The sequence below is a fragment of the Petaurus breviceps genome, unplaced genomic scaffold (genome assembly GCF_028583685.1).
Source record: "Petaurus breviceps papuanus isolate PSGF00001 unplaced genomic scaffold, PetGlider_PUasm1.0 64, whole genome shotgun sequence".
NCBI lineage: Eukaryota > Metazoa > Chordata > Mammalia > Diprotodontia > Petauridae > Petaurus > Petaurus breviceps.
The window spans coordinates 7,490,593-7,503,697 of NW_027186428.1; the positions used below are offsets into that span (position 1 = coordinate 7,490,593).

A 13,105-nucleotide genomic window follows, 5' to 3' on the forward strand; every position below is an offset into this window, starting at 1 on the left:
TATCCCTTTTAAGTGCATAAGTTGTTTGCATTTTGTCTCCCCCATTAGACCATGAACTCCTTGAGGGCAGGGACTGTTTTTTGTCTTTATTTGTACCATGCCTGGCACATAGAAAGGGTTTAATAAATGTTGACTATAAAGCATAAATTTATCCTCATCTCCATTTTCTGATATATTTCCACATAAAGGGGCATACTCGGAAGATTCCTCTGTAAACATTTTTTAATAAAAACAAATTCACATATTTACATATTTACATAGGATCACATACATGACTTAGTAATGGATGGTATTTCCAATTTTAAAGCCAAGGCACGTTCACTTCTCTCCATAAGCACTGTGCAGCACACAGCACTTCCTCAAGGGACAGCATAAATAAATGTAGATGGTTGAGATTTGGGGGGAGGAGGGGTAATAGTGTATACAAAGCTCTGTGAGGAAAAACTATTCACAGCCAATGTGAGTTAGGATTCAAGAGAGGGTTTCCTCTCTAACAGAAAGTCTGGAGGAAGTAACATTGTATGTGATTCATTTTTCCTTCACATTTCACTGGCCTTAAAACATTTACACGCCAGCCCAAGGGTCTTTAGGGGAAAGGGCTCATTTAGTGCAAATGATTATGAAATAAGGTCATTATTTTTAGTGCAAATGACTGTCACCAGTGGTTTTTGCTGAATTCTCTTGTCCAGTATGGGGGCAAAAAGAGGCCTTACTGAACTGATCCTTCCTTCCCTCCACCAAATCAGGAGTTTGCCCAGACCTCACAGCCACTATATCTCAATGGGACAGTCCAGAATATAGCAGTTGGGAGCTCACAAAGTGGGAAACTAATGAGTAGAAAGAGTTGCAGCCCCCACCTTCATTGTCTTTCTGACATGTATTGAAAATCCTGATACCAGTCTTTCTAGGGGGCAGGTCCAGCCCTCTTCTGACCCTAAGTTTCTTGGGCGATGCAGTAAAAGGACTGTCTTCACCAGCCACCAAAACATTGCCCTATCGGCTCACTGGGGTCAGAGAACACGGTTACTGCCCACAGGAAATAGCCTGGATGTTGGGCTGTCTGACAGGTGTCAACAGGGTGTCCATCCAACTTGCATCCAGGGTCCTCAGTTCCGTGAAGGCTCGTAAATTCAACCCAACAACTTCTGGAAGAAAATGAGAAAGGAAGTGTGAGATTTGTCAGCCACAGTCTAGATAGAAAAAAATCTTTTTATGAGACTTACAAATTTAAGAGGCATGCCAATGGCCTCTTTTACCTATATCACTGAAAAAAGGAAGGTTCCCAGACCCTAAAACACTGCTCCATGGGTTCCAGAGGGTCTTAGGTCTATGACCCAAATGTTATCAGGAGAAACAGAGAAGAGGAGATAGAGATTTCTCTACATGAATTCTATTTTTTTTTTGCCCAAGTTTACATGCCAATGGGTGAGGGAACATCTGGGAAAGCCCTTATTTTGGGGGTATATCAGGGGATAAGAAACAACAGCTATTCCTTAATCTGCCAATGTTAGTAATGTGGCTGATTCACACTCTTAAGGGGGTTTAGAATTAAGGATGTTTTGCTTCAGTCAGTCTTTGAGACTAATAATACCTTTTACTTTAGTCAATCTTTAGTTATAAAGCATCTTTGTTATCTCATTTAATCAGTCAATTAACTACATTTATTAAGCACCTATTTTGTGCAGGAAGTGGTGCTAGGAACACAAAGACAAAAGTTAAACAATGCCTGCCCTTGGGGAATTTACCTTCAGGGGAGTCAGACTAGACAAAAGCTAAAGAGAGGGTAGGAAAAGCAATAGCAAGGGGAGGGGGAGGGGAGGGATTGGGAAAGGCTTCTTGTATTAGATGGGATTTGAGCTAAATCCTGAAATTCTTAGGTAGATAGGAGAGGATGGTGCTTAAGGGGAACCGCCAGTGAGAAGGACTGGAGACAGGAGATGGGAGTGCTGAGCAAAATAAGCAGACGACTGGTCCACAGAGCATAGGGGAATAACAAGGAGTGAGGAAAGCTAAGTAGGGGCCAGGTTGTGACAAGCTTTGAATGCCAAACAGGAATTCCTATCAGAAACTCAAGTGATAGGGAGCTTCTGGATGTCATTGAGTAGGGGAGTAGTCTGTACTTCAAGGAAAACATTCTGCAGAGGATGGGCTGGAGTGGGGGGACATCAGGCAGGGAAACCAGTTAGGTTTCTGCAATAATCCAGGCAACAGGTGATGAGGGCCTCAGCTTGGGTGGTATCTGGGTGAGTGGAGACAAAGGGAATGATGTGATCCTCCCTACTGCGTGGTAAGGTGGCCAACACAAATCTCATTGTCCCTGTCTCTAGAGGAGGAAACTGAGCCCCAGAGGTTCCAAGGGCTTGCCCAAGGTGACACAGCCCTGAAGCCTCTTCCCCTCCTCGGGGGCCTCCCTTCCTCCACAGGACTTGGAGCCCAGAGTTCTCCCTACCTCCTGACCCATCCATGTCGCTCTCTTCTTCCTTCAAGTTGAAGTTACTGTAGATAGGCTGGGTGCCTAGTTCATTAAGCAGATACCCTTTACCGTCGATATCAGTCTGCTGCCACTCTGACTGTTCTATTAGCTGGAAGGGAGAAGAAAGGAAGGGGTTATCCTGTGTTCTCATTTCCCCATAGTCCCAATGACAAACCAAAGTGCCCGTGAGAGGGGACCACTGCCCAGGACCAGTGCTGTGGCCTTGAATGACAACATTCCCTTACCCCATGGCAAAAACCTAAATGACCAGCCCACTACACTGACCCATTGCTTTATTAACTCCCTAATACATTATCCTTTCTCTCCATGGTGTCCTTTCCACTGTACTCCATCAAGAACCTGAAGTTAATCTTCAAGTCATAATGTCAAGAGTTGGAAGGTTTAGTTCATCTCAGCCAACCCTTTATTTTCCAGATGGGGAAACTGAAGCCCAAAGAGGAGAGGCTTGCCCAGGGTCACACAGATAACAAGTGACAAAATCAAGATCTGAACTGAGGTCTTTGGACTCAGGGCTCTAAACACTATCATGCTGTTGTATTTTAACTTAATTGTGATGAGCAAATATCAAACAAGATCACAAGTGAAATACAGATAGCTTTCAGTTGTCTTCAATCATGTCACTCCTTTGCTCAAAAGGCTGCAGTGGCTCCCCATTGCTGACTATACTCCACACTTTACAAGGCCTACTGATCATCTTCATCTGGTTGTCCCACAGGAGCCTTAAACTCTGCATGTCTAAAGCTGAACCTCATCTTTCCTAACACCATTATGTCTCCCAGTGGAAACTTGCCCTTCCAGTCACCAAGACTCCTGGGTCTTTTTGCACTTTTTCCTGCTCCTCATTCTACTAATCTACTCAGCTGTCAAGGTTTTAATCTTCACAACATCTTCTGTATCTGGTCTCTGCTTTCTACTCAACTGCAACTACCCTAGTCTAGCCTGCAGATTTTCTCCCCTGGACTATTGTAATAGTTTCCTCTCATTCTAACTTTCATGCTTTTATCTGCTCTGATTATATAACTCCCCACAACTCGGAATCTGTTGGTGATTCTCCCCATTACTTAAACTCCAGAGCCTTTCAAATTCTTCCCTAATCTGGCTCCAGCTACCTGTCAGCCTTATTTCACCTGCTTCATATATTATCTATATAGGGGCCAAACTGAGTTTCTGTCCTTCAGTGATTCTCAACTTCTTTCCAGCTCTGGTTTCCATGTATTCCATGGTAGTAAAAAGCAACCTTATGCTTTGAGTGGACTCCCTGACCTTAACTCCACTTCCGTCCACTGAAGTCCCTCTTTTCCTTCCAGATCTAACTTAGGTGCTCCTTCCTCTGTGAAAACTGTCCTGACTCCCTTACCACCCTCAGCTCAAAGCTGAAATAGTCTCTTCTTCCTTAAGGGAGCAAGACTCAATGGCATCTAAATTTCCTCCCAGCTCTATCTCCTATCTCAATAATTTCCTATAACACAATGTATGGCCTTTCCCACAGCTTTTATCACACTATCTTATGCCATCATTTTCTGTACGTGTGTGTATGTGTTCAGACGCCTCAGTGTTTTGTATATGCTAGCCGCTTACTGTCTATTGAATGAAATTTTTCTTTAGGAAAACATAAATAGGTGCACAAGTTTTCTGCAGGCAAGAAGAGATACAATCTTGTATTCCAAGGGCCAGAACTCAGCATTAGCCTACATTCCCTCAGTACCCACTGACTAATGTGGAGGAAGCTGGTTAAGGATTCAACATAAGCTGTGAGCCTCAAAGTGGGTTAGATCAGCCATATGAAAGTAATCGAGATTTTCTCTCCTTACTCCTACATCCCCCCAATACTGAGCCTCTCTGTAGTTAGACAAAGAGAATGGGGCATTCTTGTAGTCATTTGTGTGTGGCCTCCATCTCTGTGGTAACAAACTAGCACCTGCCATTTTTTTCAAGAGGCTTCCTTGTTTTTTGTTTGTTTTGGGTTTTTTTTCCTCCATGACTAACAAACTACCACTTCCTTAAAGCTGACCATAAAAGCAGAAAGGGATTTTTACCTTGATGATGTCCTCAGGTAGTTTTTCCTCCTCCTCCTCGTCCGTTGCTGATATATTGTGGTAAAGGACAGAGAAAAAGTGGTTGTTGAGTCATTTCTTCCCTCTTCTTGGGAAGCCAGCCCCACCAAACTCTCCCTGCACCCAACTGTACACAGCGGGCTCCTCACAGACATAGGGCTCACAGGCTAGGCTAACTGGACTACTGGAAACAGAGTCCTCACTTGGGAAACTAGTCTGGGCAGTCAGCTGTTTCTGGGCTCTGGGCCAGATTCCTGGAAGCCAGTCACTGTTCCCACCCCATCCTCTCCATCTTGGAAGAGGGATGTACCAGTGACAACCTACAGAGAAGCCCGGGAAACAAGCTGCCTCCCTTCTAAACCAAACCTCTGCCGTGCTACCAATAATCCTGTCAGACCAGGCTTCTTCCCCATGTTCTCTCCCTCCCTCCCACGCCCACTACAGTCCACACCTGACCTGTAATGTCAGGATATCTCTGCTGCCTCATTTCTTCCTGGCCTATCTTTGAAGCTCCTCACTGAGAAGGAAATGCTAACATTTCCCTCCTGGGCACCAAATCCTATTGGGACACTCCCGGAAACCTTATGGGAGAGCTTTGCAGAAAATGGGAATCCTAAAGTGCTGTCTGTGGTCAAGGCTAGAAGTAGTTCTATGGGTCTCAGGAGATACAAACCATCAGAGCTGGAAGGCATTGGCGACACCTGGAAAGGGTATATGTCGTTGGTGCTATCAGGGATGATATCCATTGAGACTTGCCAGTCAGGGAGGGTGCTGCTGACATCACAGGAGGAGAGATCTGGGAAATGGTTAAGAGCCAGTAAGTAATCAGAACTTCAGATTTATGTAAAAGATCACAGCTCTTTCCATTCACAGACTCAGATAATCTTAGCATTAGAAGGGACCTCAGCAGTCAATTGCACAAACCTGTAACTGAAAAAGAATTCCCACTAAAGCAGGCCTGCACAACATGTGGCCCACCCAAAGGATTTTGGGGGGCCTGCCACTTTCATTCTCTCGTTTGTCATGTGACCCACGGCAACCATCATCCTTCTGTCTCTAGTTACCTTTACTTGGAAAGTGAGCCACTAAAAATCCTATCTGTGGCCCAAAGAAGGGGGCATTTTAATTTTGGCCTCTACCTACTACCAAGTTGTGTAGGTCTACACCAAAGCATTACCTGGCCAATAGCCCATCTAACCTCTGCTCAAAGAACTCCCAAACGTCTGCTTCCCTTGGCATTATTCCCTTCATTAAGCTCTTGGACAGTTCTAATTGTTAAGAAGTTTTTCCTAATTTCAAGCTCTGTACAATTTCTAGCCATTGCTCCTACTTCTGACCTCTAGGACCAAATAGAACAAGGCTAATCCCTCTTTCATGTGACAGCCTTTCAAATACTTGAAAACAGGAATCATGTACCCTGAGTATTCATTCCTCCAGTCTAAATATCACAGGTTCTTTCAACCCATTCTCACATGGCACAGACTCAAGGACTCTCCATCATCCTGGTTATCTTCCTCTGAACACTAACTAGCTTATTGATGTCCTAAAATGTGGTGCCCTGAGCAATATAGAGTATTCAAGGTGTGTTGGACCAGGGTAGAGTATAGTGGGACCATTCCTTCTTTATTCCTGGAAGCTATTCCTGCCCTAATGCAGCCCAACACTAGATTAGATTTTTTTGGTCACCATATCATGCTTATAACTCATACTGAAGCTTGGAATCCACTAAGACCTCCAGATTTTCCTGTCCCAAGTTGTAGAAATATGACTCAGGAAAGATCTGAATCCACTGAAAAATATGTGACCTTGAACCACAAATGAGACTGATGATGATTCAGGGCAATGTTGAAAGTGCCTAGGCAAGGGACAATGTTTAAATTCCTAAGTACCAGCTCCTGGGTGTCTCTAGTGTCTAAGATCTTTTGAATCCAAAAATAAATGGATAAACTTGGCTACAAAGAGCTAAGTACTAAAAAGAGCTTTGAGATCCCTTCCTCAGTAACAATGTTCTTGAGAAAGAGCTAAGGTCCCTTCTAGCCGGGGTACCATAAGACCCTGAGCTCAGTAAATGCCATCCTCAGGGCCACAAAGAGCAGGAAGGCTCTCACATGGCAGTGGGGCACACATGTTCACTGACTTACCCAATGAGACGGAAGAGCTTTCCACCTCCATGTCCTGCTCCACATAAACTTGAGCTGTGTAGCCACTGTGATCATCAGGGAGAGTCAAGCTGCTAAGCCTATCCGACTGGGTATCAGGGCTGGATTCTGCATATGACTGCCAAGAACAGAAGAGATTCAGGCCCCTGCCTTGCACTGATCTCCTCCCACTTCCCATATGTCTCCTTAAGGAAATACTTACCTTTCTCTTGCTCTTGCTTCTGGAGTCTTTGGATGACTTGGACTTTCTCTCTGTGAAACATACATATTAAGTAAGCATCTATACCACCTCCTTGAATGCAGCCTCCCTTTTCCATCCTATCTGCCCTTCCCCTCCTCACTCTCCTGTACCTTCCACCCAGTAGTCTCCTCCCCTTTACCTTTCCGCTGGTTCTTAGTTAGAGGTGGGAGCATCCGGTACACTCTCACAGCTGAGCTGCCCTTATTCCTGCTTTGGTCCTTTACTTCCTCTATGTCAGGGAGTGAATTCATGGCACATCGGAAATTGGCCTTCCATGTCTTAGGGTCCGGCTCCCTCTCCCCAGCTTTATATCGGCCTAAAGAAGATAAAAGGTTTCAAGATCATTGTGAAAAGGCAAGTGGATGTCTCACTGAGTGTCTTATATTTTCCCTGGGGAAACTTGGGCTCATTCTTGACACAGGCAATGTCTGCTCTGCCCCTTACAGTTTATTGGGAAACCACTATATGACTGTAGATCATCCTGGCATGCTCAAAAAATACCATATTTGCCTCCATACTTTGGTATTTCCTTATATATTCTCTATTTATTTTACATGGGTACAGTTTAGCTCTCCAAATAGACTGTAAACTTCCTGAAGGAAGGGGCTACAGGTCAGATTTTAAACTTCTTTAATCAGCTAGGTCAAGAAAATGATGGCTGTCAATAGCTGATTGGCTGACTGATTAATTGAGGTAAAAAAAGCCATGTTTAACATGTTCCTGTGTTATAGGAGAAAGGCCCAGACTGAGCTGGGCAGTAGGATCAGTCAGAAGAGAGATTTCTCCAAGATCATCAGTGACTAGGGACCTTGATGAGGGACTCAAAGCAAAGAGAAAGAGTCCTCTCTTCGACTAGAATGAGCTCTAAGCATTTTAAACAAATCCCCTCCGTTTGTATCCCCGTTTTCCATTCTCTGCATTGCTGAGGTTTCCCATGCTGAAGGCCCAGCTCCAGACATGGCATCTACCTACCTGTGTGAATGGCCCAGCTCCGAAAAAGACAGGCATCCTTGTTGATGTCCCAGCCATGCTTTGCTGCATGCTTCCATGGGATCTGGAAAGTCATCTCTTCCTGGAATTTAAAGCAGAGTGCAGGATGAATATAAAACTGTACCTCTGTGTGTATCCAAAAGTCACCAAGAAGCAGTAACATGCAAAAGTATATAGACTAAGGTTAGAGCTATCCAATAACAAAACAAGGGGCAAGAAATTTAGGTCAAGTATAAAATCTGAAGCTGATCATGACAGGGCATTCATCTCTTCCTAACTAGAATCCCAGGGAGAGAGGACTCACATGTTCCTCAGCATGTATGCCATATTTACAGCAAACCTCCGCTGCCCTTGAGGGGCAACCTCTGACCCTGGCTCTGGGCTTTGTCTGGTTCCTTTTTCTGGATACAAAGTCTGCTCTAAGTAGAGAGATGAGTGATAATGCATTCTTTTGAGATGGGATCCTTCTCTGAGCACAGTGATCTCAACATTGTTTCCTAAACTGACAGATCCCCTTACCCTATACAACACGTGGCAGAAGAGTAAGAGACCCAAGTTAGAGCTCAGGCTCTGCAGCTAACTCATGATCAAACTCTGAGCAGGTCGCCTGAACTCTCTGGACTTGATTTCCCTTATCTGTAAAATGAGGATACCTATCTCTGAGGGGTTTATGAAGATCAAATGGCACGGTGTGTGTGATAACTATGTAAAAAGTACAAGATGAGAGGCAGCATGGGGTAGTGGATAGATACAGGTGGGAGGGAATCCAGGATGATCTGGGTTCAAGTACTCCCTCTGCATATACTGGTTGTGCGATCCTGACTAGATCAAGTAATCCCCTAATGTCCCAGGCAGCTCCCTTAAATCAAGGGAGATTATATAAACTGCACCAATTGCTGACTTGGTTGCGGAGGGAATTTCATCACAGGGGATTCCCTATGCTGATGAAATCACAAGTCCAGAAAGGAACATACAAGTTATTATTATTGTTATTCCCCTGCATTAGGAAAAAGCTAAGTAACGGATTAAAGGCTCATTCCTAGTCCTAAAGGTAGAATCACTTCTTCTGGATGGTTCTTTATTCCTTACAACTCTCAGTCAGAAAGTGTTCTTTGCCTATCTCTGGCATCAAGGGGGAAGTCTGCAATGGCTAAGGCCAGTTTGAGGAGTTCAAAATGCTGGAAATGGGCACCATTGGAAGTTGCTGGTCACTCCTAGGCTTGGGTCTTGTCTGTGCTAAAACAGGAGAGATGGGAGAGCCCAGGAAACCCAAACACCAAGGAGAGTGCCTTGCACACCTAGAGCATACTTCACACAGGGTCTGGCCTGGGAAAACACACTCTTCTGCCTCCTAAACTCTTTCCTCTCCCAGATCTGTTTGGATCTGTAGTTCATATAGCATGAGGTATTGCTTAACAGGAGAGGAGAAAAAAACAAAACAGAACCAGACAGGTGGGTCTCTCACCTTGTTAATCCAGGTCAGGCCTGGGATTTGGTTGGAATTAATCTGCATCTCTAGCCAGGGTCTCATGCGCATTCTGGCAATGGGCATGTTGTCTGTGAAGCCAAGAAAAATGCTCAGGTTTAACTGCTGAAGGAAACAACTGCTCTACACATCCACTTCCATCCCACAGACACAGGGAGACACATATGCAGCCACAACAAGAAAGGTGATGCATGCATAGTGAAGGACAATTAAGGAAAGAAGACATCCTTAAACACGATGCACAAACATTTCTAATTCTAAATTCTTCCCTTCTCAACAAACGGCCTGAAGGCATGTGAGCCAAAGACAGGCAGGAAATAAATTAAGAATTTTGTAGAAGAGATTAAGACCCACTTTTATGTTTAAATGCCCAGCCTGTCTTTTTTTTTTTCCACTGGTAAAAAATTCTTTGTGAAGGAGGGGCCTTCATTTTCATTTTCTAGGCCACCTGTTGCCGAGAAAAGTATCTCCAGCTACGAATCACCGCAGAGATGAACAGTCCACTCTCTCCACTCTGTTATTAACAAAACTAATCACTTTGCGCGGCCAGAAATTTTCCTCCCCCTTTTTCGAAGGGAGACTTTAACATTTACTAAGCAACTGCAACTTCTCAAAACGCAGCTTTCTTGATCTGCCTGCCATTCAGCAGAGTATTAACTATCCAGGCTCAGTGCAACCCCCATCCACCGCCCCTGTGCTAAAGAGCTCTCCCCTCCAGCAGAATTAACCTTCCCCGCTTCCTCCAGGAAGCCCCTCCCACGGCTGTTTTGGGGCTTCAGTTCACCCCCACAACTAGTCCCCCAGACCTTTCCCTGCAAGGACAATTTGGCCCCAGCACCTTGGCAGGGGGTGACTGGAGTTTTGAGTCTATACACTTGCTTCGCGGGGACAGGTGGCGTTCAGTTAGGTTTTCTGAAAGTTGTGGACTAGACAGCAACTGGGCCATTCTTCCCAGAATCAGGGGGAAGGGCAGGCTGGCCCTCTGTCGGCCTTCTCCTGGGGGCACGTGCAACACAGGCCCCGGTGGTGTAGCCTCCTAGTTCCTAGGCAGTGTAGTTATATACCCCGTGGATGGCCCGGGGTAATGACCATGCTCCTGGGTTGTGTAGTTTCACAGCGGCGTCTGCTCGTAGAAGCAGAGAGATATCCCCACTCTTAGGCCGGAGCCACATGATCCCAAATGATTTCTGGATCGGGGACCAAAAGCCAACGACTTTCTGGCTTGAGGACTTGGGAGGGGAAATGGCTGGGTGGAGGGAGGGTCAGTGCTTCCCGGCCTTTCCTCTCCGTGGGCAGCTAGCACCCCCTCCCTCTGGGCTGCTTGTCCTCAAACGCCCTCCCAAGGCCAAGCTCCTCCGGCACAGCAGAGACGAGCAGCAGAGCTCAGCTTAGCACCCAGCACAGAGCAAGCCCTGCACATACACATTACAACTCGGCTCAGCAGCGGCTCGGCTAAGCCGGCGTCTTAGCTCTCTTGCCTTTTTTTTTTTTTTTTTTTAATAGTCTTTACTTCCTGGTCTGGGGAAAGAAAAGCCCGAGCCTTCGGCAGAGGCAATGACAGGGGCGCCCTAGCGAGGAGTGCGCCCCTCCCCCTCCCCCAAAGGGTCAGCCCCTGGCCGCAGATAGGCACAGCTCTCCTACTTTCTGTCCCAGCGCTCTTTCCAGGAGCGAGGACGGAAGGTGGGGGAGAGAGTAGGGTTATGGCCCAGGTCTCCCAAAAAAGGTTGTGAGCTAAAGGCCCCATTTACCTGGGTCAGGGGCCCACGCTGCAGCTGCCTTAGAAGTCTGACTTGGAAAGCTGGAGCTCGCCTTGTCCCCAATTTTCGCCCGCCTAGTTCTGGGCCCGCTGTCGCCTCCCGTGGGGCAGCTCCAGGGGCTTCAAGCAGGGAAGGCTGATCTGGGAGTCCGCCGGCCCTGCTCCGGGTGTCCCCTGCCGCGGATAGTCGGCAGAGTCGGTGGCACGGATTCTGCTCCTGGTCCTGCTCCTGATCCTGCTCTTGGCCTCCTACCACTTGGACGGCGCCTTTAGCTCTGAGCCTAGGTCCTGGAGCCGGCCGCGAAGACTAAACATTGAGCGGGATTCCCCGCTCTGGGCAGAGCCTATCCCCGCCCAATGGGGAGCCGCGCCACCGCTGATTGGCTGATCAGAAAGCATCATTTCGGGGAAATCAGACCGTTGTAGTGCTAGAGGCTAGGGGGAAGTACAGCGCCTCTTTCCCTCCCCAGCTCGCTTGCTACATCTCCCTCTGCCTTCCTTCCTCTCCCCCCCCCTCCCGCACTCCCCCCACCTCCGCGGGATACGGACACACCCCCAACAGGCAGTCTGGCTTGCCCAGGAGAGACACCCTCTGGGCTCCAAGCTTCCAGCTGCCTGCCCTTAGGGAAAAAGAGAGAGGCCACTCAGGAAAACCGTGCTCAAGATTTTTCGTTTTCCCCAGGCTTTGGAATCCTTCACTTCTACACAATTATCTTATTCCTCTTGTCATCTTTTCTCTGCACTTTCCCGGACCAAGGTGAGACAGCAGTCAGGGGTGTTGCCCCAGGGGGAGGGTGCTAGGTAGTGGTGCCAGGGACTCACCTTTCTCTGGAATGTAGTTATCTGCCACCTTCAGGGTGGCCACAGAGAGTGAATCCAGGAAAATCAGCAGAAGCCATTGTACCAGGCAGTGAAAGATCTGGACTTTCCAGTTCTCACCTTGCCCCCTGATTCCCTACACAATGTTAAACAGAATTGGATGGCAGATCGATTGATCTATCTGTGTTATCTATTTATCTATCAATCAAACTAAACCTGAAAGAAGAAAACTTCCAGTCCTGGCCCTGTTCCCTGTCTATATTACAAAGTTGTGAGAAAAGTGTTTTGTGAATCACAGAACACTAGGTGTGAACTCTACAGCCAACCTTTTCCCCATCACAATGTCTCTCAACTATAGGAGCGACTTCAATAGAACTGAACTCCTCCATCCCTAGTGATCTGGGTGTTGGAGAGGCAGAAGTAGGATGAATCCACTTTGCAGTTCAGTACAAATCCAGAGTAAAAGAGTAGTTTGTTTGGGGGAGACATAAGATTCCCCTCCTCCACCTTTCTCCTTTAGCAATCCCCCCAGTTCAGTCAATAAACCTTTATTAAGTGCCTACAGTATGCTCGACACTGTGAGAAGCACTGGGGATACAAGACTCAATCAACATTTATTAAGCACCTGCCATGTGCCACTTTAACCCTGTCCAACTTTTTGTGATCCCTAAATACTAAAGTGGTTTGCAATTTCCTTCTCCAACTCATTTTACAGATGAGGAAATTGAGGCAAACAGGCTTAAGTGATTTGCTGGGTGTCATGCATCTAGTAAGTGTCTGAGGCCAGATTTGAACTCAGGGAGATAGATGAGTTTTCCTGACTCCAGGCCTGGACTCTATCCACTGCACCACCTAACTGTTCACACTATGTACCAAGCATGATGGTGCTAAATTATGGGGATACCCACAGCAAAAGGCAAAAGATAGTCCCTCTCCTCAATTTGCTCACAATAAGAGCTTCTCGGAGATAGCAGGGGGTTGGTTTCTCCTCATTTTCGACATTTCAAACACTTCTCATTCTGTCTCCAACCTGCCTCACCAAGCTTACTGCACATCAATCTCCTTTGTGGTCTTCTTGCTGTTCCTCGTACACAGTATTCCATTTC

The 13,105-nt window shown here is 46.5% G+C and overlaps 1 protein-coding gene across 1 annotated transcript; it reads right to left on the bottom strand.

Moving 5' to 3' along the window:
- Positions 1-204: 204 nt before the first annotated feature.
- On the bottom strand, positions 205-11,517 carry IRF1 (interferon regulatory factor 1). The gene is made up of 10 exons (XM_069103864.1): positions 11,173-11,517; positions 9,404-9,495; positions 7,921-8,020; positions 7,088-7,264; positions 6,910-6,959; positions 6,690-6,825; positions 5,222-5,344; positions 4,531-4,577; positions 2,450-2,582; positions 205-1,145 (listed from the first exon to the last, which is right to left on the bottom strand). Exons 2-10 carry the CDS (start codon positions 9,488-9,490, stop codon positions 1,024-1,026), a joined length of 975 nt encoding a protein of 324 aa, XP_068959965.1. The 5' UTR covers positions 9,491-9,495; positions 11,173-11,517; the 3' UTR covers positions 205-1,023.
- Positions 11,518-13,105: the final 1,588 nt, after the last annotated feature.

Excerpts from the sequence above, each read along its gene's own strand:
- IRF1 (XM_069103864.1), bottom strand. The coding sequence starts at position 9,490 with ATGCCCATTGCCAGAATGCGCATGAGACCCTGGCTAGAGATGCAGATT. Across the intron at positions 8,021-9,403 it reads GCCTGACCTGGATTAACAAG|GAAGAGATGACTTTCCAGAT; the intron begins GTGAGAGACCCA and ends TTTAAATTCCAG. Across the intron at positions 6,960-7,087 it reads AACTAAGAACCAGCGGAAAG|AGAGAAAGTCCAAGTCATCC; the intron begins GTAAAGGGGAGG and ends TATGTTTCACAG.